Source organism: Piliocolobus tephrosceles, chromosome 8 (assembly GCF_002776525.5).
Source record: "Piliocolobus tephrosceles isolate RC106 chromosome 8, ASM277652v3, whole genome shotgun sequence".
NCBI classification, from domain to species: domain Eukaryota; kingdom Metazoa; phylum Chordata; class Mammalia; order Primates; family Cercopithecidae; genus Piliocolobus; species Piliocolobus tephrosceles.
Window position 1 is genome coordinate 22289363 of NC_045441.1, and position 27923 is coordinate 22317285.

The 27923-nt window shown below is 36.4% G+C and overlaps 1 protein-coding gene across 7 annotated transcripts in view; it reads left to right on the forward strand.

The window, feature by feature from the left end:
- BBS9 (Bardet-Biedl syndrome 9) overlaps positions 1-27923 on the forward strand; it is a 514065-nt gene that overhangs the window by 201060 nt on the left and 285082 nt on the right. For all 7 annotated transcript variants that reach the window (XM_023191692.2, XM_023191694.2, XM_023191691.2 and 4 more), the window contains 2 exons: positions 22258-22439; positions 26716-26792. In XM_023191692.2, the coding sequence (XP_023047460.1) occupies positions 22258-22439; positions 26716-26792 (259 nt within the window). The remainder of the gene's footprint in view (positions 1-22257; positions 22440-26715; positions 26793-27923) is intronic.

The window sequence follows — 27923 nt, forward strand, 5'->3', positions numbered from 1 at the left end:
TATGGCTTTTTGTAAGGTAAAATTTACATACATTGAAAGATACAAACCTTAACTCTGCAGTTTTGACAAATGGATATATCTGTGTCATCCACATGTCTCTCGAGTTACAGAACATTTCTATCACCTAGAAAGTTTCCTTGTGTCCTTTCCCTGTTAATAATCCCCTCTTGCCTGCACCCAGGTAACTGCTGTTCATATTCTTTTTTTCATAATAGGTTTAAGTTGCCTATTCTAAAACTTTTTATAAATGGGATCATACAGTAGGTATGTTTTAATCTTTGTTTTATTTTGTTCGACATACTATTTTTTAATATCCATCTGTGTTTTTGCATGTAACAGAGGCTATTTATTTTTCTATTGCTGAGTAGTGTTCCATTCAATGAATATACCTTCTTCTGTGTAAATCTTTTTGTGGACTTATGTTTTCATTTATCTTGGCTAAATGATGAGGAGATTTGCTGAGTTAAAGAGTTGTTATATATTTATTCTTTGAAGAAACTGCCAAAACTTTTTGCAAAGTAGTTAGACTATTTTACATTCCTACTAGTGATATATGACAGTTCTGGTTGCTCAACATCCTCTCCAACATTTAGTACTGTCAGTCTTTTAATTTAGATATTCTAATGTATGTAGGGTGCTAGCTCATTGTGATTTTAATTAGCATTTCCCTGATAACTAATGATGAGCATTTTTTTTTTCATGGCTTATTGGCCATTTTTATACTTCACTCTGTGAGATGTATATTCATGTCTTTTGCCCAGTTAAATTTTTTTGTTGTTGTTATACTAGTTCTTTATATAGAAGGACACAAGTCCTTTGATGAAAATTTGTTGTGTGAATATTTTCTCCCAGTCCTTGGCATGGCTATTCATTTTTTCACAGTGACTTTTGATGAGCAGAAGTTTTGAAACTTGAAGAGGTCTAGTTTGTCATTTTTCTTTTAAGGTTTTTGCTTTCTGCAGCCTAAGAAATCATTGTCTATTACAGGTCATCAGGATATTGTCTTATGTTTTCTTTAGAGAGCTTTGTAAGTGTAGTTCTTTGTTTATGTCTGTGATCCATCTCAAATTAATTTTTGTATATAATGTGAGGTTTATTTTTTTCCAAATGGATATCCAATTGCTCCAACATTATTTATTGAAAAGACTTTCCTTTCCTCTTTGAATTACTTTGGCATCTTTGTTGAAAACCAATTGAGCATATGAGCAAGGGTTTGTTTCTGGAGTCTTTATTCTGTTCCACTGATCTGTTTAGTCTCATGCCAATACCACATTGTCTTGATTACTGTATGTCGATTTATAGTGTATCTTGAGTTCACTCGTGAAACCCCTCCGTATCTATTCCTCTTTTTTCAAGGTTGTTTTGCTATTTTGGTTTTTTTGCATTTTTGTAGAAAGTGTGGAAAATAACTTGTTACTTAAGAAAAAAAAAAAACTTGCTGGGATTTTCATCTGGATTATGTTGCATAGATCACTGGTGAGAATCAGCATCTTTTTTTTTTTTTTTTTTTTTAACAATATTAAGTCTTTAAGGGTGTATCTTTTTAAAGCATATTTCTGTTCATGTCACTGACCAGCTCAGAAGCCTTCACTGCTTCTACAAGTACATAGAGTTAAATCTTTGGCAGTTTTGTTCCCAAAAATCCAATTCTTCTTTTTTTAATCCACTATGTGTTGCATCCAGGCCCCTTATCTTTTGCAGACATAATCTAAACTTTTCTCTATTCATATTTTTGTTCTCTTATGTCCTCCATTCTGAGTATTCTTCACACCTACTCTCCATGTCCACAGGCCCAAATATTATAGGCACTAATGTTATAATGTAATACATTACAAAGTAACAATGGAGGATTTTGAAAAATAAATTGTCTGGGTTAGGTCACTCAACATTTATACAACTTTATAATCAGATCAACAACAAAGTAAACAAACAGAAAATAAACAAAGAAGAAAAAAGCCAAACCCCAGTAACAATCATAATAAAATATAACTTTAGTTGTAAGTAGAAAGGTGAAGATAGCTCTAACGAAGGGTTAAGGGAGAATAATGGGATAATGGTGCATTTCATACAGTCATGTGCTTTGATTTTCTGTTGCTGTTTAGAGGTTCAAACATTCATATTGGGAAAAATTGAGTGTCAACTTCAAAGTTCTATTGACATTATTTCCTGGTCTGTGAACCACATAGGAGTTAATTCAAATATCAGAAACAATCATTGAAGAACAGACTGTTCTTCAGTGTCCAGCAGCATGAGCTTTTTTTCCATCATTAAAACTCCCCTGACTCACCTGGCTAGAAATGGCATTCCTACTTCTGAATACTAAAGTACTTTATACTTGTTTTATTGTACTTATGTCTTCTACCTCCTCTTATCCTTATTGAAGTATATCAAAGTCGTATTCTTTCCTGGGGTTGCAATCTTTTTGAGCTAATTTCTGGTTTATTTGTGTATGTTCTGTAGCACTTCAAATGGTATCCTGCATATAACAGGTGTTTGAAAATATTTGATGAACAAATGAATGAGTGAGTGAATAAATGATGAGTCAATGAATTGTAGTAGAGAAATGAGAAGTGAAGAGTAAATTACAAAGGAGGCTGGAGTAAAATTGTATACAGTGCCCCTGCCCTTTTTGTTTTGTATTTCAGTGTTAGTTTGTTAAAGACACTAAAGAATCCAAAATTGCTTTAACCATAAGAATGTAATTATAATTTGAGACAATTCCTATATGAAAATTTTATCTTCTTTGTTTAAGACATACTTGTCTTCATAAGAACTAACTAGTAGGCTACATTGCTGTTAGAGTTTGGAGATATATATTAACTCACTTTATAACCCAGATAATTTTAAAATTTGATAACTCTCATCAAAGTAGATTTTTAGTTATTTTCTAGATGTACAAAGTTGGCATCTGCTGAAAGTAGTAACTTCTAAAGGGCTATCAAATATGTCTTTGTTACTGAATTCTAAATAGATATGTTAGCTAGTTTCATTTCAACATGAGGAAGTAGCCATAATCATTTGGTATTTAGCCTTGTAGAGTAAAGGCAAATATTCATTTAACATTTTGTGTGGAATTGGTCTCTCCTTTTCCTTTTCTCTTTGAGCAGTGTGCTTAGAAAAATAATGAAAAAACCCTATAGTTTATTTAAAATACCGTTCAGTTAAGAATAAAATCATTCTGTTCTGTAACATTTTTCATTTGTTGAAAACATAGTCAATTCTTAAAAAATCATTTTGTATGAAGTGTTATTTGCTGCCATTTGAGGGGAGCTGTGTTGTAGTGGAGTTTCAGACCTGAAGCCAGAAACCTGACTCTTAACTGCAGCTCTGCTTATTATTTCCTGGCAACCATGATCTGTTAATTCCTTTTCTCTGGGTTTCTTTCCTTCCTTTTTTTTTTTTTAAAAATAAAGTAGAGGCAATACCTTTTTTTCCATAAGGCTATTGGGGGATTAAATGAGATAATGTGGTTTCACCCCCTAAAGATGTTTGAGTTTGTCTCCTCTCTCTTCCCATTCATCTTGCCTGGGCCACCATCTTTTCTTGCCTGAATTTACTGTGTTAACTCCAGAAGTGGTCTCTTCACACTGAAATCAGAAGAGATCTTTGTCCAAGACGAATCTGATCATGTCAGTCCTGTACTTAAAACCCTTGCATGGGCCAGGCGCAGTGGCTCACGCCTGTAACCTCAGCACTTTGGGAGGGCAAAGAGGGCAGATCACATGAGGCTAGGAATTTGAGACCAGTTTGGCCAACCTGGAGAAACCCCGTTTAATAAAAATACAAAAATTAGATGGGGATGGTGGTGTATTAATCTGTAATTCCAGCTACTTGTGAGGCTGAGGCATGAAAATTGCTTGAACCCAGGAGGCAGAGGTTGCAGTGAGCTGAGATCACACCACTGCACTCCAGCCTAGGCAACAGAGCAAGACTGTCTCAAACAAAACAAAACAAAACAACAAAAACAAAACCCCCTTGCATGACTTCCCTTTGCTTGAAGATAAAATTCACCACCTTTAATGGAATCTAAAGAGTCTGAATAATTTAACCTGTTGTGATTCCTTGGCCCATTTTGACTTAATTGCCCTCTGAATTTTCTTTGCTCTTGCCACTCTTGGCTTCCTTATTTCACTGGATGTTTCATGTATCTGCTTCTTTTGGAGTCTTTACATATGTTGGTCCTTTTTGAAGAAGCTTTTTACAACATTTGTCCTCTTATAGCTTTGCTCCTCCCTCCCCAAGTCTCTCTTATTTATATTGTGGCTTAAATGTCACTTTTTCAGACAGTGAGATATCTTGTAACCATTGTCCCTACCCTTCAATCCTATATTCTCACTGCCTGGTTCAAGTTCCTTTGAGATCTCTATTTATGTATCTGTATCTAGTCTGGCTACTTTACTTTTTTAAAAAAATTATTATTTTTTAAAAAACATTTTAATTTCTGTAGGTTTTTGGGGAATGGAATGGGGGTATTTGGTTACATGAGTAAGTTCTTTAGTGGTGATTTGTGAGATTTTTGGAGCACCCATCATCCGAGCAGTATACACTGAACCCAATTTGTAGTCTTTTATCCCTCACTCCCATTCCTCTCCTTCCCCACCCCAGGCCCCAAAGTCCATTGTATCATTCTTATGCCTTTGCATTCTCATAGCTTAGCTCCCACTTAAGAGTGACAACATCCGATGTTTGATTTTCCATTCCTGAGTTACTTCACTTAGAATAATAGTCTCCAGGGCTGGGCGCAGTGGCTCATGCCTGTAATCCCAGCACTTTGGGAGGCCGAGGTGGGTGGATCATGAGGTCAGGAGTTCGAGACCAGCCTGGCCAACATGGTGAAACCCCGTCTCCACTAAAAATACAAAAGTTAGTGGGCATGGTGGTGGGTGCCTGTAATCCCAGCTAATTGGGAGGCTGAGGCAGGAGAATTGCTTGAACCTGGGAGGCAGAGGTTGCAGTGAGCCAAGATCGTGCCACTACACTCCAGCCTGGGTGACAGAGCAAGACTCTGTCTCAAAAAAAAAAAAAAAAAAAAAAAAAAAAAAGGAATAATAGTCTCTAGTTCCATCCAGGTTGCTGCAAATGCCATTAATTCACTCCTTTTCATGGCTGAGAAGTATTCCATTGTATATATATACCACAGTTTTCTTTATCCACTCATTCATGGGCATTTGGACTGGTTCCATATTTTTGCAATTGCAAATTGTGCTGCTATAAACATGCATCTTTTTCATAAAATGACTTCTTTTCCTCTGGGTAGATACCCAGTAGTGGGATTGCTGGATCAAATGGTAGTTCAACTTTTAGTTCTTTAAGGAATCTCCACACTGGTTTCCACAGTGGTTGTACTAGTTTACATTCCCACCGGCAGTATAGAAGTGTTCCCTTTTCACCGCATATATGCCAACATCTATTTTTTTTTTTATTATGGCCATTTTTTTGCAGGAGTAAGGTGGTATTACATTGTGGTTTTGATTTGCATTTTTCTGATCATTAGTGATGTTGAATATTTTTTCATGACCAAGAACCCAAAAGCAAATGCAACAAAAACAAAGATAGATAGGTGGGACTTAATTAAACTAAAGAGCTTCTGCACAGCAAAAAGAACAGTCAGCAGAGTAAACAGACAACCCACAGAGTGGGAAAAAATCTTCATAATTGATATATCTGACAAAGGACTAATATCCAGAATTTACAAGGAACTCAAACAAATTAGTAAGAAAAAAACCAAACCATCCTGTCAAAAAGTGGACCAACGACATGAGTAGACAGTTCTCTAAAGAAGATATACAAATGGCCACAAACATATAAAAAAGTATTTTTAATTTTTGTGGGCACATAGTAGTGGTATATATTTATGGGGTACAGGAGATGTTTGGATACAGGCCTACAATGCATAATAATCACAACAGGGCAATGGGGGTTTCCTCACTTCAAGCATTTATCCCTTCCTTGTATTACAAACAATTAAGTTATACTCTTTAGCTATTTTTAAATGTACAAAAAATTATTATTGACTGTAGTCACCCTGTTGTGCTAGCAAATACTAGATCTTATTCATTCTTCCTATCTATATTTTTGTATCCATTATCCATCCTTCTCCCACTACCCTTCCCAGCCTCTGGTAATCATTGTTCTAATCTTTATGTTCATGAATTCAGTTGTTTTAATTTTTAGCCACCACAAATAAGCCAAAACATGCAAACTTTGTCTTTCTGTGCCTGGCTTATTTCACTTAATATAATGACCTGCAGTTCCATCCTTGTTGCAAATGACAGGATCTCATTCTTTTTATGGCTGAATAGTATTCCATTGTGTATATATAACAACATTTTCTTTATCCATTCATCTCTTGATGTACACTTAGGTTGCTTCCAAATCTTGGCTATTGTGAATAGTGCTGCACTCTACCGATTTCCTTTCTTTTGGGTATATAACAGGGAATGGGATTGCTAGATCATATGGTAGCTCTATTTTTAGTTTTTTGAGGAACTTTGAAACTGCTCTTCATAGTGGTTGTACTAATTTCCATTTCCAACAACAATGTATGAGTGTTCCCTTTTCTTCACATTTTTGTCAGCATTTGTTATTTCCTGACTTTTAGATAAAAGCCATTTTAACTGAGGTGAGATTATATCTCGTTGTAGTCCTGAAGAGTTTCCTCAGTGTTTGTTTGTAGTAGTTTCGTAGTTTGAGATAAAAGATTTCAGTCTTTAATCCATTTTGAGTTGAGTTTTGTACATGGGGAGAGGGGTCTAGTTTCATTCTTTTATATATAGATATCCAGTATTCCCAGCCTTACTTATTGAAGAGACTGTCCTTTCCCCAATATATGTTCTTGACAGCTTTATCAAAAATTATTGCAGTGTAAATACATTCATCTACAATGATGTTTCTGGGTTCTCTCTTCTGTTCCATTGGTCTTTGTGTCTGTTTTTATGCCAGTACTGTGCTGTTTTGGTCACCATAGCTCTGTAGTTTAATTTGAAGTCAGGTAATGTAATCCTTCCAGTTTTGCTGTTCTTGCTAAAGATAGCTTTGGCTATTCTGGGTCTTTTGTGCTTCCATGTAAATTGTTGGATTATTTTTTTCTATTTCTCTGAAGAATGTCAGTAGTATTTTTATAGGAAGATCATTGAATGTATAGATTGCTTTGGGTAGTATGGACATTTTAGCAATATTGATTCTTCCAATTCATGAACATGGAATATCTTGCCATTTTTTTCTGTCCTCTTCAATTTCTTTCAAAAGTGTTTTATAGTTTTCATTGTAGAGACCTTTTATTTCCTTAGTTAATTCCTAGGTATTTAATTTTCTTTGTAGCCTTTGTAAATGGGATTACTTTCTTGATGTCTTTTTCAGATTGTTCACTATTGGCATATAGAATTACTACTGATTTTTGTGTGTTGATTTCGTATCTTGCAACTTTACGGAATTTGTTCTAATAGTTTTTTGGTGGAGTCTTTAGTTCTTTCCAAATGTAGTATCATATTGTCTGCAAACAAGGGCAATTTACCTTCTTCCCTTCCAATTTTGGATGACCTTTATTTCTTTGTCTTGTTCAGTTGATAGGTAGGACTTACAGTACTATGTTGAATAACAGTGGTGAAAGTGGGCATCCTTGTCATGTTCCAGATCTTAGAGGAAAGGCTTTCATTTTTTCCCATTCAGTATGATATTAGCTATGGGTCTGCCTTTTATGGCTTTTGTTGTGTTGAGGCGTATTCCTTCTATACCCAGTTTTTTTAGGGTTTTTTTTTTTTATCATGAAAGGATGTTGAATATTATCAAATACCTTTTTTCATCATCAATTGAAATGATTGTATGGTTTTTGTCCTTCATTGTGTTGACTTGATATACCACAATGATTGATTTGCATATGTTGAACTATGCCAGCATCCTAGGGATAAATCCCACTTGGTCCTAATGAATGATCTTTTTAATGCATTTTGAAGTTGCTTTACTAGTATTTTGTTGAGGGTCTTTGCATCAATGTTCATCAGTTTTATTGGCCTGTAATTTTCTGTTTTTGATATGTTTTTGCTTTATTTTGGTTTCAGGATATACTGGTTTTGTAGAATGAATTTGGAAGTATTCCCTTCTCCTCTTTTTTTGGTAATAATTGAAGTAGAATTGGTATTAGTTTTTTAAAACATATTTGGTATAATTCAGCGGTGAAATCGTTGGGTCTCAGGCCTGTTTTTTTTTTTTTTTTTTTTTTCTTTTTGACTGGGAAACTTTATTATGGCATCAATCTCATTACTTGTTTTTGGTCTGTTTAGGTTTTGGATTTCCTCATGGTTCAATCTTGGCATATTTGTATGTGTCTAGGAATTTGTCCATTTCTTCTAGGTTTACCAATTTATTGGCATATAATTGTTCATAGTAGCCACTAATGATCCTTTAAAATTTTGCAATATAAGTTGTGCTGTCTCTCTTTTACTCTCTGATTTTACTTATTTGGGCATTCTGTCTTTTTTTCTTAGTCTGGCTAAAGGTTTGTTCATTTTGTTGATCTTCTCAAAGAACAACCTTTTCTTTAATTGATTTTTGTATTATTTTCTTTTTTTCAATGTCATTTATTTCTGCTGTGATGTTTATTATTTTTCTCTTTTACTACTTTTCTCTTTTACTAGTTTTTTTTAAAAAATTCATTTGATTTGCTCTTGCTTTTCAGATTCTTTAAGATGCATGATTAGGTTGTTTATTTGAAGTTTTTCTACTTTTTAACTGTAGATGCTTATAGTGGTAAAGTTCCCTCTTAGTACTTAGTGGTAAAGTATCCCATAGGTTTTGGAATATTATGTTTCCATTATCATTTATTTCAAGAAAATGTTTAGTTTCCTTTTAACGTCTTTGTTGATCCCCTGTTCATTAAGGAGTGTATTGTTTAATTTCCATGTGTTTGCATAGTTTCCAAAATACCTCTTGTTATTGATTTCTAGTTTTATTCCATTTTGGTCAGAGAATATTTTTGATGTTATTTCAGGTTTTTTTAATGTTTTAAGACTTGTTTTGTGGCCTAACATTTTGTCTGTTTTTGAGAATGATCCATTTGCTGAAGAAAACAGTGTGTATTCTGCAGCCGTTAGATGAAATGTTCTGCAAATATATGTTACCTCTATTTCGTTTGTAATGCTGGTTAATCCGATGTTTCTTTGTTTATTTTATGTCTGAAAGATCTGTTCAATATTGAAAGTGATGTGCTGAAGTCTATAGCTGTTATTTTACAGGGTTCTATCTGTGTCTTTTGCTCTGGTAATATTTGCTTTATTTATTTGGATGCTCCAGTGTTGGGTGCATATATATTTGCAATTTTTATGTCTTCTGGTTAATTGAGTTTTTTAATCATTATATAATGACTTCCTTTATCTCTTTTTATAGTTTTTGTTGTGAAATCTATTTTGTCTGATATAAATATAGCCACTCCATGTCTTCTTTGGTTTCCACTGGCATGGAATATCTTTTATCATCCTTTTATTATTAGTCTGTTTGTATCTTTACATGTGAAGCATGTTGTTGTAGGCAGCTGATCACTGGGTCTTTTTTAAAAAAAATTCATTAAGCCACTGTATGTCTTTTGATTGTACAGTTTAGTACTTTTATGTTCAGCTTTCATTATTAATAAGTAAGGACTTACCCCTGCCATTTTGTTCTGTGGTTTCTGGTCTTCTCTTCCTTCTTTTCTTCATTTGTGTCTTCCTTTTTTTTTTTTTTTTTTTTGATGAGGTCTTGCTCTGTCACCTAGGCTGGAGTACAGTGGTGTGATCTCAGCTCACTGCAACTTCTGCCTCATGGGTTCAAGCAATTCTCCTGCCTCAGCCTCTCGAGCAGCTGAGATTACAGGCATGTACCACCATGCCTGGCTAATTTTTGTATTTTTGGTAGAGACAGGGTTTTACCATGTTGGCCAGGCTGGTCTTGAACTCTTGACCTCAAGTAATCCACCTGCCTCGGGATCCCAAAGTGTTGGGATTACAGGCGTGAGCCACAATGCCTGGACCCCCGTCTTCCTTTTAGTGAAAGTTATCTTTCTCTGGTGGTACGTTTTAATTTCTTGCTCTTTATCTTTTGTGTATCTGTTGTATGTGTTTTGATTTGAGTTTACCATGAGGCTTGCAAATATGATCTTATAACCTATTATTTTAAACTGATGAACACTTAACTCTGATTTCATAAACAAGCAAATAAAGAAACAAAGAGAAAACTGATAAAAACTCTACAGTTAACTTTGTCCGTCTGCTTTTTAACTTTAATTGTTTCTCTTTATATCTTATTTTACTATCTATGTATTAAAATGTTGTTGTAGCTCTTATTTTTGATTCAGTTCATCTTTAGTCTTCTTACTCAAGATAGAGTAGTTTACACATCACAATTACAGTGTTGTACTATTCTGTATTTTTCTATGTCCTTGCTATTACCAGTGAGTTTTGTACCTTCAGATGATTTCTTATTACTTGTTAACATTTTTTTTTTTTCTTCATATTGAAGAACTCCCTTTAGCATTTCTTGTAGGGCAGATCTAGTGTTGATGAAATCTATCAGCTTTTGTTTGGGAGAATCTTTATTTCTCCTTCATGTTTGATGGATACTTTTGCTGGATATACTATTCTAGGAAAAATTCTTTTTTTTTCTTTCACCACTTTAAATATATCATGACACTCTTTCCTGGCTTGTAAAGTTCCCATTGAGAAGTTTTCTGCCAGACATACTGGAACTCCATTGTAAGGCATTTGTTTCTTTTCTCTTCTTGCTTTTAGGATCCTTTGTTTATCCTTGCCTTTTGGAGTTTCATTATTAATGATCTTGCAGTAGTCTTATCTGTGTCAAATCTGCTTGCTGTTCTGTAACCTCCTTGTACTTGAATATTGGTATCTTTCTCTAGGTTTGTGAAGTTCTGTTATTATCTCTTTGAGTAAACTTCCTACCTCTATCTTTGTCTCTACCGCCTCTTTAAGGCTAATACCTCTTAGATTCACCTTTTTGAGGCTATTTTCTAGATTTTGTAGGTATGCTTTATTGTTTTTAAATTATTTTTTCTTTTGTCTCCTCTGACTGTATATTTTCAAATAGCCTGTCTTCAAGCTTACTAATTCTTTGACTTGATTAGTTCTGTTGGTGAGGCACTCTGATGCATTCTTCATTATGTCAGTTGCATTTTTCAATTCCAGAATTTCTGCTTGATTCTTTTAAATTATCTCAATGTCTTTGTTAAATTTATCTGATAGGATTCTCAATGTCTTCTCTGTGTTATCTTGAATTTCTTTGTGTTTCCTGAAAACAGCTCTTTTGATTTCTCTGAAAGGTCACATATCTCTGTCTCTCTGGGATTAGATCCTTGTGCCTTATTTAGTTCATTCGGTAAGGTCATGTTTTCCTTGATAGCCTTGGTGCTTGTGGATGTTCATCAGTGACTGGACATTGAAGGGTTAGATATTTATTGTAGCCTTTGCAATCTGGGTTTGTTTGTACCTGCCCTTTTTCTGAAGGCTTTCAAGGTATTCAGAGGGACTTGGGTGTTACAATGTAGATTTTGGGTCACTGCAGCCATATCTGCATTAGGGGACACCTGGAGCCCAGTAACACTGTGGCTCTTATAGTGGTACCACCTTGGTGGACTTGGATAAGATCCAGAATAATTCTCTGGATTACTAGGGAGAGACTCTTGCTTTCTTCCCTTACTTTTTCCCCAACAAATAGAGTTTCTCTCTCTCTATGCTGTGCTTCCTGGAGCTGGGGGAGTAGTGACACAAGCACTCCTGTGGCCACCACCAGTGGGAGTATGCTGGGTTAGAGCTGAAGCCAGAATGTACTGGGTCTAATCCAAGGCCTCTCATAACCACTGCCTGTCTACCACTTACATATGCTCAAGTCCCTAGGACTCTACAATCATCAAGTGGTAAAGGTAGCCAGGCTTGTGTCCTTCCCTTTTGGGCAATGAATATCCTATTACCCCAGGTGGGTCCAGAGATGCTCTCTGGGAGCCAGGATCTGGAATCAGAAAGTTAGGAATCTACCTGGTGCTCTGTTTTAGTAGGGTGAGCTGGTACTCAAGACATAAGACAATGTCCTTCCCACTCTTTTCCCTCCCCTCCACTCCCCTCCCCCACCCCTTCCTCTCCCCTCCGTTCCCCTCCCATTAGTCTCTCCCCATTGCTACCACTTCCTAGGCTTGCAGTGAGTACTGCCTGGCTACCGCTGATATTCACTCAAGCCCCAGGCTCTTCAGTCAACTTGTGATGAATGCTGCCAGGCTTAAGCAGTGGGTTCCCCTCTCAGGGCAGGTCCTAAAATGCTTGCTGTTCGAGAGCCAAGGATTAGAATTGGGGACCTGAAGAGCTTGCTTGGTGCTCTATTCCACTGCAGCCCAGCTGGTACCTAAGCTGTAAGACAAAGTCCCCTTTACTCTTCTCTCTCCTTTTCTGAAGCGGAATGAGTCTTCCCCATGGCCATTGCAGTTGGAAATGTGCTAACTGGAAGCCAGCACTTCTCTGAATTCCACTCAAGGCCCATAACGAGTACTGCCTGGCTACCACTTTTGACTATTCAGGGCTCTTCAATCAGTAGGTAATGAATCTTGCCTTGAGTGGATCTTTCACTTCAAGGCAATGGGTTCCCTTCTGGCCCAGGTTATGTCTAGAAATGTCATCTGGGAGCTAGGACTTTGAATGAGTACCTGAGGTCTCTGCTCAGTGTCTTATTCTACTGTGGATGAGCTGTCATCCAAATTACAAGACAAAGTACTCTTTACTTTCCTCTCTCCTCTCTTCAAGCAGAAGGAAGGGGTGTTTTCCAGAGCTGTGCACTACTTTGCTGGGCGTTGAGGGAAAGGTGGTGCAAGCACTCCCTTGGCTGCCCAATCTTGTGTCTTATTAAGTCTTTTGCCCTCCATGTCCACTGGCACTGAGCCCAGTGAAGCACTAGGACTTGCCCAGGAATTGTGGTTCTTGTGGCCTAGACTTTCTTTCAAGTTTATTTGGGACCACAGAACACTTTACCTGCAGTGGCAAGCTTTCCTGGAACTCAATTTCCTACCACTGGGATAGATAATTTCATTTTTTATTCTGGCAGAATAGAAAATGAAAATGAGGTGGAGGAACGTATTATGTAGGGCCTTGAAGACTCTTGTAAGGACTTGAGTTTTCGTTATGAGTGCCAGAGGAGCCACTGGAGAGTTGTAAGGTAACATGAATATTTTTACTCCTTTCTTGGAAAGTTACTGTAGAGGCACATGTATAGAAGTGGAGAGACTGGTTAATAGCAGTTATCCAGGGCAGATTAAAGGGTATTTGTTAGACTTGGTGTGGTGGTTCATACCTATATTCCCAGTGCTTTGGGAAGTTGAGGCAGGAGGATCACCTGAGGCCAGGAGTTCACAACCAGACCTGCAACATAGCAAGACCCTATTGCTAACAACAACAACAAAAATAGCTTGGTATGTTGGCATGCACCATGTAGTCCCAGCTACTTGGGAAGCTGAGGCAGGTCACTTGAGCCCTGGAGTTTGAGTTACAGTGAGCCATTATCATGCCACTGCACTCCAGCCTGAGTGACAGAGTGAAAGTCTGTCTCTAAAGAAGAAACAATAAAAAAGAAATGTTTGTTTCATGCGTGCAGTAGTGTTCTTGGTGAGAAATGGCTGGATTCTGGACATATTTAAAAAAGTAAGGCTGGCAATATTTGCTGATGAATTTTATGTGGTTGCAAGAAAAAGAAAAGGGAGGGGGAGTCAAGGATGGCTCTAAGGTTCTTTCTGGATGAGCAGCTTAAAGAATGGAGTTACCAATAGCAGAAATATGAAAGATGCAGGAGGGTAGCTTTGAGTTGGAAAGGTGGGGCCAAATCAGGAACTCAGAGGTAGCCATGTTGAGCTTTAGATGTCTGTTGGCCTTCTAAGTGTAGCTGTCAAGTAGGGGGCTGGATGTACCTGTCTGGCTGGAGAAATAGAGGTGGGAGCTGGCATGAAGAAAGTATTTAAAGTCATTAAGACTGAATGAGGTCACCAAGGCTGGAGTCCTCTGCCTTTATTTCTTCCATTGTTTTTCATCTGTGAGGATCTACTTGTAGGTCAAGATCCAGCTTTTGCATCCTCTGCCCTGTGAAGCCTTGCTCTGCTCTCTCATGCAGGGCCATTGTACTCTCTTCCTACTGTGCTCTGTCTACCACATTGGATTGCAATTGCTTTTATTTAAAGTAAGTTTGAAGTCCTTCCAATTAGACCAAAGTTTTTTATACAGCAAGCATCATGTCTTCTTTGCCTTTATAGCTTCTCTTGTATAGAAGATGCTCGATAATAATGTCTTAAATGATTGATGGTGGATTGATTAAAATATATTCAAGTGCCCATGTCTAGTACTTTGGGACTGAGGAAGAGCTGTGTGAACTGAGTGTGGCTGACTGCACTTGAAGGGAAATGCCTTTCAATCATATGCTCCTTACTGAGGTAGAATACAATTTGGGGTGCAATAAATACTATTGAGGGTTTTAAGATTTCCTTGGCATCTGTATATAGTAGTAAAAACCAGACTTTGACAATGTGATAACCTAAAATGTTCCTATTTTGCATAAAATGAGGCCAAACAAGAGAACATTAGGTCCAATGCATATTCTTTTTGTTTATTTTTAAAACTAGTATTCATTTGTTTTAATGCATTAGGACATGAAAGAAACCATTTATTTTCTATCTATTGAGCTATATTTCAAATAATTTCATGTTACACATTTTATAGATTGGCTTTGTTGGAAAAATAAAACTAGTTAAATGTTTTTAATCCCACAAATATTTAATTTTTAAGTTAGTGATTCAAAATTAGTCTCTGGGGAAGGAAAATAGAACTTTTTTTTCTTAAAAAAAATAAGGTTTTCCTTCTATTATTTATTTATTTATTTATTTACAGACGGAGTTTCGCTCTTGTTGCCCAGGCTGTAGTGCAGTGGCTCGATCTCAGCTCACTGCAACCTTTGCCTCCTGGGTTCAAGTGATCCTCCTGCCTCAGCCTCCCGCATAGCTGGGATTATAGGTGCACATCACTATTCCCAGCAAATTTTTGTATTTTTAGTAGAGATGGGGTTTCACCATGTTGGCCAGACTGGTCTCCAACTTCTGGCCTCAGGTGATCCACCCGCCTTGGCCTCCCACAGTACTGGGATTATAGGCATGAGCCACGGTGCCTGGCCCTATTCTTATTTTGTAACTATAAGACAAAATGAAAATAACTCATCATTTCACTAGTTAGAGATCGTCACCATTCTATTAACATTTAGGTATTTTTCCTAATTTGTGTTTTATACATATATATTTATAAACAGAATAAAATGTACATGCAGTATTGTATTTTGCTTTTACATTTATTATTTTTTCTGATAACAGGTATTTCATAAGACATGATTTTTAATGGTTTCTAAACATTCTATTATAGATACACCATAATTAAAAAATATTCCCCCCTTATCATTTGGGTTGTTTCTAAATTTTTAAAATAACCGTGAAAGTAGATTACTGCATAAAAGACAATAGTATTTTTATGGTTTTTGATATATTTTTCTAAAATGTTCTCTAAAAGGATTCTAAAAAATTTACATTGGTATCAAAAGTGTATAAGAGTTTCTGTCTCCATGTGTCTTCTATAACAGCTGGACACATTATTAAATACAATTTTTTTGCTAGTTTGGGGCGTTAATCAAATATACGTTTTTAAAAATAGTTTTAAAATATACATTTTTTGATTTTGAAAAATTTTCCATTTATTTATTGACTGTATTAATGTTATATGTGAATTGTCTATAGATGGTCTTTAACCTTTTTCTGTTGTGTATAATATTATTTTCATTGATTTGTAAGAATTCTTTACATATTAGATTTAACATATACAATTGTGTTTTTTTTGGAGACGGAGTCTCGCTCTGTCACCTGGGCTGGAGTGCAGTGGCATGATCTCGGCTAACTGCAACCTCCACCTCCTTGGTTCAAGTAATTCTCCTGCCTCAGCTTCCCAAGTAGCTGGGACTACAGAAGCACGCCACCACACCTGGCTAATTTTTTTTGTATTTTAGTAGAGATGGGATTTCACCGTGTTGCCCAGGCAGGCCTTGAACTCCTGAGCTCAGGCAATCTGCCCACCTTGACCTCCCAAAATGCTAGGATTACAGGCGTAAGCCACTGTGCCTGGTCTATAAAATTGTTTTTATAGGTCAAAACCAGTTGATTATCAGGAACTTCACATGGTTTAACTTAAAATGTTGTATTTTATATTGGTTGCCAATGTTTTCTGAGTTTGTCCTTTGTTTTATTATGTTGTATTCTTAAGCCTATAACAAGTTCAAAATTTTAATGTAGTTTAATTTAGAGATCCTTTCATTTGTAGCTTCCTCCGTTGCATTCTTACAGCAAAAGTTTTCTTGCCATCTCAAAGGGAGATAAATATTTTTGTAGTTTCATATGTTTAAATTGAACTTTAAAAATCCATCTGGAATTTTGCTTCAATGTATTTGTTAAGGAAGGAATCTGTTTACTGAGTGATAAAATCATTATTTACAGATTCCTGAGCAAAATTCTGTTGTTTAATTTCATGCCCCATTGCTGAAATTGCAAAATAACCAAATGTCCTAGGAATGTAATATCTTTGATCTTGATTCTTCATAAAGTACATTATTCTAGTGACTTAGCTTAGCTGATGCACTTCACAGACCAATAAAAATTCAGAGACCTTGATTTTGTCAATGTTAACTCTGCTTTTAAGACAGAAGCAGTAGGGTACACAGTATTGGATTTAATTGATGGTTCCTTTCAGCATAACATTCTGTCATTCATAGAACCTTACTTATTAACCCACATGAACAATATTGTTAAAATTTTCGTCAAATTCAAGAATCCTCAACAAAATACTAGCTAACTGAATCTAACAGCACATCAAAAAGATAGTACATTATGATCAAGTGGGTTTCATCCCAGGGATGCAGGAATGATTTAACATATATAAATCAATAAATGTGATATATCACTTAACAGAATTAAAAACGAAAACCATGTGATTATTTCAATAGATACAGAAAAAGCATTTGATAAAATCCAACATAGCTTTATGATAAAATCTCTCAACAAAATAGACATAGAAGAGACTTACCTCAAAGTAATAAAAGCCATATATGACAAACCCACAGCCAGCATCATGCTGAATGGGGGAAAGTTGAAAGCATTTCCCTTGAGAACCAGAACAAGGCAAGGATGTCCACTTCCACAACTTTTATTCAACATGGTGCTGGAAATCCTAGCCAGAACAATCAGACAAGTGGAAGAAATAAAGGACATCCAGATTGGAAAAGAGGAAGTCAAATTGTCACTATTCGCTGATAGTATGATCTTATGACTAGAAAACCCTAAAGACTCATCCAAAAAGCTCTTAGGTCAAATTCAGTAAAGTCTCAGGATACAAAATCAATTTACACAGATCAGTAGCACTGCTATACACTAACAACAACAAAACTGAAAATCAAATGAAGAACTCAGTCCCTTTTACAACAACTGCAAACACACACACACACGCACGCACCACAAAAAACCACCACCAACAAAAAAACTTAGGAATATACTTAACCAATGAGGTGAAAGAGCTCTATAAGGAAAACTGCAAAATACTGCTGGAAGAAACCATAGATGACACAAACAAATGGAAACAAATCCCAAGCTCAAGGATGGGAAGAATCAATATTGTGAAAATGACCATAATGCCCAAAGCTATCTACAGATTCAATGCAATTCCCATCAAAATACTGTTATCATTCTTCACAGAACTAGAAAAAACAATCCTGAAATTCTTATGGAACCATAAAAGAGCTCGCATAGCCAAAGCAATACTAGGCAAAAAGAAAAAATCTGGAGGCATCACATTACCCAACTTCAAATTGTACTACAAGGCTGTAGTTACCCAAACAGCATGGTAGTGGCATAAAAACGGGCACATAGACCAATGGAACAGGATAGAGAACCCAGAAATAAAGCCAAACTTAGAGCGAACTGATCTTTGGCAAAGCATACAAAACATAAATTGAGTAAAAAACACCCTATTCGATAAATCGGGCTGGGAAAACTGGCAAGTCACATGTAGAAGAATAAAACTGGATCCTCATCTCTCACCTTATACAAAAATCAACTCAAGATGGATCAAAGACTTAAATCTAAAACCTGAAACCATAACCAAAAACCACCTGTACCCCAAAAACTATTGAATTTTTTTGAAAAACTAAAAACAAGAGGCCGGGTGCGGAGCTCACGCCTGTAATCCCAGCACTTTGGGAGGCCAAGGCAGGTGGATCACGAGGTCAGGAGTTTGAGACCAGCCTGGCCAAAATGGCGAAACCCTGTCTCTACTAAAAATACAAAAATTAGCCCGTTGTGGTGGCGGGCGCCTGTAATCCCAGCTACTCGGGAGGCTGGGGCAGAAGAATCACTTGAACCCGGGAGGTGGAGGTTGCAGTGAGCCGAGATCACGCCACTGCACTCCAGCCTGGGCAACAGAGTGAGGTTCCATCTCAAAACAACAACAACAATAACAACAAAAAGAAAACGATAAAGAAATACAAGATTGAAGGCTTTAATGTCCCTAAACAAATTACATACTATATTATCATTCTTAATACAGATTTTTGAAATTTATTCATTCACCCTTTTTTTGGTGCTATGTGTTTTTTTAAATTGTGATAAAATATACATAACATAAAATTTACCATTTTAAGCATTTTAAAATGTACAGTTCTGTGGCATTAGGTACATTCATATTGCTGTGCAATCATCACCACTATCCATCTCCAGAACTTTTTCATCTTTACTAAGTAAAACTCTGTATCTCTCAACTCCCTCCCCCAGCCCCTGGAAACCACCATTCACCTTTGGGTCTCTACAAATCTGACTACTCTAGGAATCTCATCTAAAAAGAATAGTTTTTAGAGTACAGGTGGTTTTTGGTTACATGGATAAGTTCTTTAGTGGTGATTTCTGGGATTTTGGTGCACCTGTCAGCTGAGCAGTATATACTGTATCCAATATATAGCCTTTTATCCCTTACCCCCTCCCAACCATCCCCTCCTGCCAGTCCCCAAAGTCTATGTCATCATTCTTATGCTTTTGCATCTTCATAGCTTAGCTCTCACTTGTAAGTGAGAACATACTATATTTGGTTGTCTATTTCTAAGTCACTTCACTTAGAATAATGGCCTCCCGCTCCATCCAAGTTGCTGCAAAAGACATTATTTCATTCTTTTTTATGGCTGAGTTGTTCCATGGTGTGTATTCACCACATTTGCTTTATCCACTCATTGGTTGATGGGCACTTAGGTTGGTTTCATATCTTTGCAAATGACATGAATAGACAATTCTCAAAAGAAGATATGCAACAGCCAACAAACATATTAAAAAGTGCTCAACATCACTAATAATCAGGGAGTGCTACTAAGCCATAAAAAGAAACAAATAAGCTATAATGTCTTTTTTTTTTTTGAGATCGAGTCTTGCTGTGTTGCCTAGGCTGGAGTGCAATGGTCTTGGCTCACTGCAACCTCTTCCTCCTGGGTTTAAGTGATTCTCCTGCCTCAGTCTCCCGAGTAGCTGGGATTACAGGTGCCTGCCACCACACCTGGCTAATTTTTGTATTTTTAGTGGAGATGATGTTTCACCATGTTGGCCAGGCTGGTCTTGAACTTCTGACCTCAAGCAATCCATCTGCCTCGGCTTTCCAAAATGCTGGGATTACAGGTGTGAGCCACCATCCCCAGCCTGTAATGTCTTTTCCCATTGTTTTTATAAAAAGTAAATTGCTTAAGTTCTGTAATTACCTTAGCTGTCAAGACATTCTGGTGAAATTTGTTCTTTTGGTGAGGGAAGACCCTGGCTCCTCTCTTTACCATTTGGACACATGAAATACCAGTAAAAAGTGTTTTTAGAGAGTCTGAAGAAATATATGTGTTCTCTATTATCCAAACTCTTCCTATCTGAGCTCAGAAACTTCATAGATTCAGATAATTTTTTAGATAAATGCCTTGTATTTAATTTGCTATCTAAACTGGTGGAATAAAACTGATTTAGTAATAAACTTTTCACCTCAAAGACCAAATCAATTTAGATAGGGATGAATACTTGTATTGGGTAATGCTAGCTTTTCTGAGTGATGGACTGTTCAAAGGATGAAGATGAAATGGAAATGCCTGTTTGAATTCAAAGAGGTGATGAATCTCACATTCTCTGAGAAGCCACCCCAGAGGTCTGTGCTTTAGCACCCTAGAGTTTCCTGAGGACTCATTGGGTTCGTAGGCCTTGGTGGGGCTGGCTAGAAGGGGGAACAGACCACAGTCACAACTCAGAGGGAAGGGAAGGTTTGCTCTCTGGAAATGGGCTTGTCAGAGCTGAAAGTTGGGATTTCCATGGCCACTAGGTGGCTTCAGTTACCTGCAAAGAAAGGTTCAAACCTTTCTCTGGGGTTGCTTTTCATACTTTAGGAAGATCGTTCCATTTTTGCAGTATTTGTTTTCTGAGGGGTAGATGACAGAAGCAACCATAAAACTTAAAGTTTTTGAAGATTATCTAGTCTTACCTTCTTATTTTACAGATAAAGAATATTTAGAAAAACTTTCCCAAATTGGCTGAGCTCTATAGGGGCAGCATCAGAGCTAGAGCTCAAGTCTCCCGAGTCCTAGTCTAATTCTTTAGCAGTTGAACCAGTGACAACAATCTAATTTTTTATTCCTCTCAAGCCATACAACAGAGTTGCATGTCACTGACTATACCTGAGTCCTGGAGACGATGTGTATTGGAATGTTGTGTTTAAGGCAGGTGGTGAAGTGGATGCTGGTGGCCATCTTATGGGCGGAACTGAGCAATGGTTGTATTTACTCCCAACCTAGTTAAGCTTTTAGATTAATGAAATGACTACCTGCCATGATCCACCATTGGGAAGTTTTAAACATTTTTGTTCATTCTGAATAAGCCTAGACTCTTACATGCCTTATCTGTTATATACTTTATGTCCTTTTCTTCAGATGACTAGCAACATTTTAAAGTCTCTTTTCTCTCATAATTTTTCTATTTTTGTTTACTTTTAGAGACAAGGTCTTGCTATGTTGCCCAAGCTGGATTCAAACTCCTGGGCTTAAGCAATTCTTTGCCTCATCAAGTAGCTGGGAGTGCAGGCATGTGCCACTGTGCCAATTTATTATTTTTGATTAATATCTGACCTTTAGAACAGAGTAGAAAATACTTTAAAAAAATCAAAAGTTTCTGTAGAAAACCTAACAAACAAAAGTGAGTCAAACAAATCCATTATGTATCAACTCAAAACAACTTATGACGATGTTGAATTTTTTTGTTTTTCTGGCAGACTTAGGGAGGAAGCAAATACAGTATTCATCTCAGCTTCTTTTTATGACATGTTCACAAAAACTTACAAATTTAAAAAAATGGTGTGCTAAAATTATTTCTAGAGTAAAATAGACCTCAGGGAGCCTAGGAGAGAAGGAAGAGTGAAAGAATGGGGAGGAAAAAAGATAATGAGAATGAAAACAGTGATAGAGAAAGAGCTAGTAAATGGGACAATTGGCTACTTCTAGCTAAAAGTGAAGAGAAAGAGAGAACAAACCAGAGAGCCACTTAAGTAGGAGAGCGTGTGAAGGAAGCTATGATGGGAGGACCTGGGAAAGAGGGCAAACGTGAATCCTAAGGGTAGAGAGGAAAAAGGATGAGGAAAGACCAGGGGCCACATTTTTTTTTTTTTGCAAGACCTCTGATGGCTTCCCGTATCAACTTTGTTTACTATTCTGTCCCCTTGATTGTCCTGTCTTCACTCCTGTGCCTCATTCCTGGTCTTCATCCAGCCAGCAGCCCAGCTCCATCTTTTGGTCCATTGTGCCTCCACAAGTGGTGTTCACATGTTTATTACGGATATGCCAAGTGGTAGCTGGAATGAGGATTAAAGACAGTACTTAAAATGCTCTTAGAGCAGGATTTGCTTTGTAGTTAGGTCCCCAAAAGTGGTAGCTATTATAATAATTAAACTTTTTCCCCTGCCTTAGTGGACCTTAACACTGGGAGTACTTCTGTAAATACAAATCATGTTTGAAACATTTGAATTGAATCTTTGAAGTAAAACTTTAGAAATAGATATATAGTTATTTTCTTAATGGTGTGTTGATGCTGAATTGAGTAAAAATGTAGTTGGTCAAGACTAACTCTACTGAAATTTAAAATTATGTCTCATTTTCTCTTCCTTATTGTAGTGATTTAAAGGGAGTGATAGTCACTCTGAGTGATGATGGTCACTTGCAGTGTTCATACCTGGGGACAGATCCTTCTCTGTTCCAAGCTCCAAATGTTGAATCTCGAGAACTAAACTATGATGAACTTGATGTAGAAATGAAAGAACTTCAGAAAATCATTAAAGATGTTAACAAATCACAAGGTATCTCATTTGCAGCTTTTTATTATTTTAGTATTCATTGTGAAATTCACATTATCTTGTAGGTAGATATTATTATGTATATTTGTTAATTTTCTCCTCTAGGCTTAATTAAAGTCCTATTTGTAAAAACAATATTGCTCTTTAGCACACAAGATCCTTATGTTTGCTTTGTATGTTATAGCTTCTGAAAACATATTTTAATTAAGAAAATGCTTTTGTTGTTAATGTTTCATGGACAGTACTATTTAGTTTTTTTCTTTACGTGCTAAGAAAGGAAGAAGTACTTCTTTGGGTGGTGGCTTTAGGCCTTGAGAAGAGCATTAAAATTTAGAGTGGTCATTTATTAACTCTGATATTCCTGAAACAACTTTAGTTCTTTTTTTAAAAGAAAGCAAAGCACTTGAGCTACCATTTGTTACTAAAAATGTAGTCATTTGCAGCTTAGTGACATAATTTATGTTTGTAGTTAATTAACCATCCAAATGGGGTGTAGCTTGCAGTATGCTGATTTCTAATGACTCAGAGGCTGATAATATTTTCAGTTCCTGAGTTTTGAATAACTCAATATTATCTTACTTTGGGACTCACAAGGGTATAATTTTTTTTGTAAATTAAAAGGAGAAACACAACACCAATCCTGCAGTTTGAGTTGGACATGTGAAAAGCATTACTTCAAGTTCCCTTTTCAGGGTCAGGTAAAAGTATTTTTTTAATGAGAAAAAATATGGACTATTTTCACATAAAAGAAACGTTAAAACAAGTAGGAATAATAAAAGAAGCAGAGCATCAAAAGCCAACCAAAACAACAGAGCCAATCTTAATCCTGATCCAGTCATTTTACTAGATTTATGTACTTTTGAGTCTATGTTACCAACATTGTATTCCTCTGGTCCTGAGGAATTGAGATAATATATTTTAAAAATACAAATATTAAAATAAAGTTATTATGCTTTGGTTTCACACATTCTTTTAGAAAGTTTTGAGAGTAAACCAGTGAAGTTCAGGTCTTTCAAGTACCTACAATTACTTAAAAACCTATTTGTTGTCAGCGCCGCCATGTCAAATAGAGAGTGGTTAAAACTGAATGTGTCATATTGCAATATACAATTTTTTTTTCAATTTTTGTTACTAGCAATTTTGGGATTAATAGAATTATAAGTCTAGTTTTGTTATTTAAAAATATAGTTGGGGAAGAGTAGCATAGGCATGAAACATGAAATTTCCAGAGTTCATTAAATAATATGGCTTTCATTTCAAATTTTGTCCTGAGATTTTGCCCTTTCCACAGTAATGTGCCAATAATATTTTGATTAACATTAATTGAATATGAAATTTCTCAGAAAATCCCTTACAGCTAAAAGTTATTTCTTGGTGGTTATAGTGATGACTTTGGGTGAGAAAGTTTAGGCTGTTTTACTTGTCATTACCTTGATCCTTCGGTATGTCTTAAAATAACTGTTAATTAAGTTAGGGATACACCCACAGACTTAGGTGCAAAGTGCATGATTTACATAACCTTAATTTTTATTTAATGTTTGAAGTTCCTTGCTCCTTCTATGCCACCATCATTTAGTTTTATTTCTGGGAAAGAAACAAAGGGAAACTTTTTAAACTGAGAGGTATTTAAAACATTTTATTTCTAGATATGGAAAAAAATTTAGTATCTTGTACCCTTATAAAACCGTGGTATGTTTGTTTATTAAAATACCTGTAATTATATAAAAGCACAAAATTGTTTTATTACAGTTTTAGCTTCTCTTTATTATGAGAAGTTAAAACGCTGAACTTTTTGATGACCCCATTATTCATTTTAATGTCACTTATTTTAGTATGGAGGCTTTAACTTACAAAAAATGTTCATAGTCTTGTGGGTTGTGTTCAGTATTTAAAACTTTTAAAAGTGTTTTCAAAGGAAGAGTTGCAGCAAAATTTAAAGTCAGTTTAAAGAGTACATTTTGTTGTACACATGGTGTATATTATCTACTGTAATAAAAGTGTTTTTGAAGCTGATTTTATATGTATAAGTTATAAGAGGAATGTATGTTGTAAGCATGAAATCATAGTAATAATTTCTGTATGGCTCATGGATTCTGAAGCTTTTCATACTCAACTCATTAATGTGAATCCTGCCTAGTATTTTTGTTACTGGTAGTCAACAACATCTACTGGTAGGAACTTTCAAAGACAGAATTTTATTTATGATTTAGATAGTTGATCATGTTGTCTGCCTGGTGTGAGTATGAAGGACTGGGTGCAACATTGAGATAGGTGTCCATACGGCTGTGTCTTCCGAAAGGGACAGATAGCAGTAAGACGTGGGGATATAAATGAAAGTCTGCACCCCATTTGAAATGTCCGGGATAACTAAGCTGATGATACCACTGAGTAGTAGCATCATTTGTGTTTTGTGACATTGTTCATTTAGGATTCTGTCTGGCTACATGTCACAAGATACCCAAGTAAGATAGAGGTTTCTTTCTTTTTCTTGCAAAAGAAGCCCAGTGATGGGCAGTCCAGGGTTGGCTTGGCAGTTCCACAGTCATCAGGGACTCTTGATTCCTTCTATCTTGGGGCCATATATTGGTCCAGCATGGCTTTTGGAACTCCTGCCCTCACATCTGTTGCTGAGTCAGCCCCCTGAAGGAGCTTTCTTGGAAGCCACACCCTGAATAGCTCCTATTTACATCTCACCAGCCACTCCAAGCTGCAAAACTGGCTGGGAAATTACACGACTTAGCTCAGTAGTTTGTTGCTTAGCATAAAGTTGGGCTTTAAGTAAAGAAGAATTGAAGAATGGTTATTGGGATGGGCAATGAATAGCCATTTGTACTCTCATTAAGTTATGGAAATTCCCATTCCAAATTGTGCAGTTTGGTGGGAATGCCCAATAGCAGTTGTGGGCAGTTCCTTTTTTTGTGAGACAGCTGATTCGTATTTTCAGTCAGCCATCCTCGGACTGTGGGGGATGTTTCCTCTCAGGGTCACAGGGTGATCTCAGCAATTCTAGGTGTTACGTGCAGATATGATTTCTAGGGAAGAATCATCAGGCTATTTCTCCCGAGTCTCTCCTCTTATTAGGGAGGAATAGCTTTCCCAGAAACATGTGCCAGCTCTCTCCACTCCCAACTTCCCTTACCTTCCATCTGCCAGGATTAATTCCCATGTTCATGCCTAAAACAACAAATGGTCAGTGGAAGGAAATCACCATGATTGGATTTGACCCTGGGGCCTGGGAGGGGCGACTTTCTCTGAGATGAAGGTGAATAGCTCAACAAAATTAGGGCTCCAATACACAGAGGAGGAAGGAAGAATGCATGTTAAGTAGGCAGCCAATAGTTTGAGATATATATTGTGTATATATATATAAAAAATATATATAATTAAATTTTTTTTTTGTTTAAGATCTTTGTTGTTGATACTATGAATAAGTATCTCATTATGCAATATAACATGTTAAAATTATGAAAATAACATATATATGGTAAAAATAATTCAGTACTAGAAGGATAAATAATGAAAGGTGAATCTTTGTTCAACCCAAGATCCTAGTTCCACTCCTTAAAGGCAATCCTTATCAAGAGTTTTTGTGTATTCTTCTAGAAAATATTCATGTTTATGTAATTGTTTTGACACAAATATGTGCATTTTAGATACATTGTACTGCATCTTGCCTTTTACAAATTAGTAGACGTATTTTGGAGTTTTTAAAATATCAGCATGTAAAGATGGACAACGCTCTTATTTATGACTTTGGGACACTGCATAGTACAGATATACCATGATTTATTTAACAATTAGCCTGTTAATATATATATAGATATTTAGGTTGTTTTCATTTCTGAAAAAGTAACTACTAACATTAGAGACCTCCTTGGGCATGGTTATGGTTATTAGATACATTCTTGGGAGTAGAATTAAGTCACAGGATATGTACATTTTACACTTTGATAGTTCTAGCCAACTTACCTTCAAAAGGGCTGTACTCATCTGGGCTTTCACTTGTAGTTAAAGAGAGGGCATTGAAATTCCTAATGCTGGTCAGTCAATGGCTCACGTCTTAGCTAATATCTTCAGAAAAAGACAATTTTTTTTACCATATTATAGAGGGAAAGAATTAGCATCAAGCTTCTAATACTGTAATGCATTAGTTTTTTCAACTCGTGAGTATGTTTATGGGGTTGTTTCTTATATGTGCTATAGACATACCTTTAAAGAAAAACTATATGCAGAAGGTTTTACTTTATGATTAAATACTTTTTCTTTTTTTAAATCACAGGTGTTTGGCCCATGACTGAGAAAGAAGATGACTTGAACATTTCTGTCGTGGTTTCTCCTAACTTTGATTCAGTTTCTGTAGGTATACTTGCAGATTTTAAAGGGGTTTATAATAGTGGTAAACTCTGATGAATTAGGAACAAAATGCGTTGGTTTAAAGTTTGGTCCTCCAAGTAGACACTTCAGGGAGGATAACAAATGGTAGGCCTTGTTACTTTCTTTTCTTTTCTTTTTTTTTTTTTGAGACTGAGTCTCTCTCTGTCGCCCAGGCTGGAGTGCAGTGGCTGGATCTCAGCTCACTGCAAGCTTCACCTCCCGGGTTTACGCCATTCTCCTGCCTCAGCCTCCCGAGTAGCTGGGAGTATAGGCGCCTGCCACCTCGCCCGGCTAGTTTTTTGTATTTTTTTAGTAGAGACAGGGTTTCACCATGTTCACCAGGATGGTCTCGATCTCCTGACCTTGTGATCCGCCCGTCTCGGCCTCCCAAAGTGCTGGGATTACAGGCTTGAGCCACCGCGCCTGGCCGGCCTTGTTACTTTGTAGATAAAAACATCAGTAACCCCTTAGTGCCAGCAAGGAACTCCTTGGGCAGGATTTCTGTTTTAAAAAGAAGTGGAGTTGTGGGGGAAGAGAGAGCAGTAGAAGGGCTTCTTGCCCTAGTTCGAATCCTACTTAAAAAAATTTTTTTTCAAACTTTCATAGTACCATAGTATTGACATAATACTAATGTAGCTGAATAATACTGACCCTACTACCAGATTTTTGTTGGAGATTCAATGAGATAAGGTTTGTAAGTGGCCTAGCTCAAGGTTTGATGATTTCTAGTCTTTAATACATTATGGTGGTGGTGGTGGTAGGGTAGCTTAAGAGTATACAGTTGGTCCAATACTTACTTTTCCCCCTATTTCTATCTGTGTGACACAAGACAAGGTACTTAATTTTCTTAATCTCAATATTCTCATCTGCAAAATGGGAATAAATAATAGAATCTACTTTGTTGAATGTTATGATAATTGTTATGATTGTCATCAAATTACGTTTTACTTCTTTCAACATTATAATAATAATCATCATCATAATCATTATCACTATCACAACCATCTATGTCCATGAGTTGTCTTGTTCACTGCTGTATCCTTAGTGCTTGCCAAATAATGAGTGCTCAATATACATTTGCTCTATGAATGACTGAATTAATACAACTGAGAA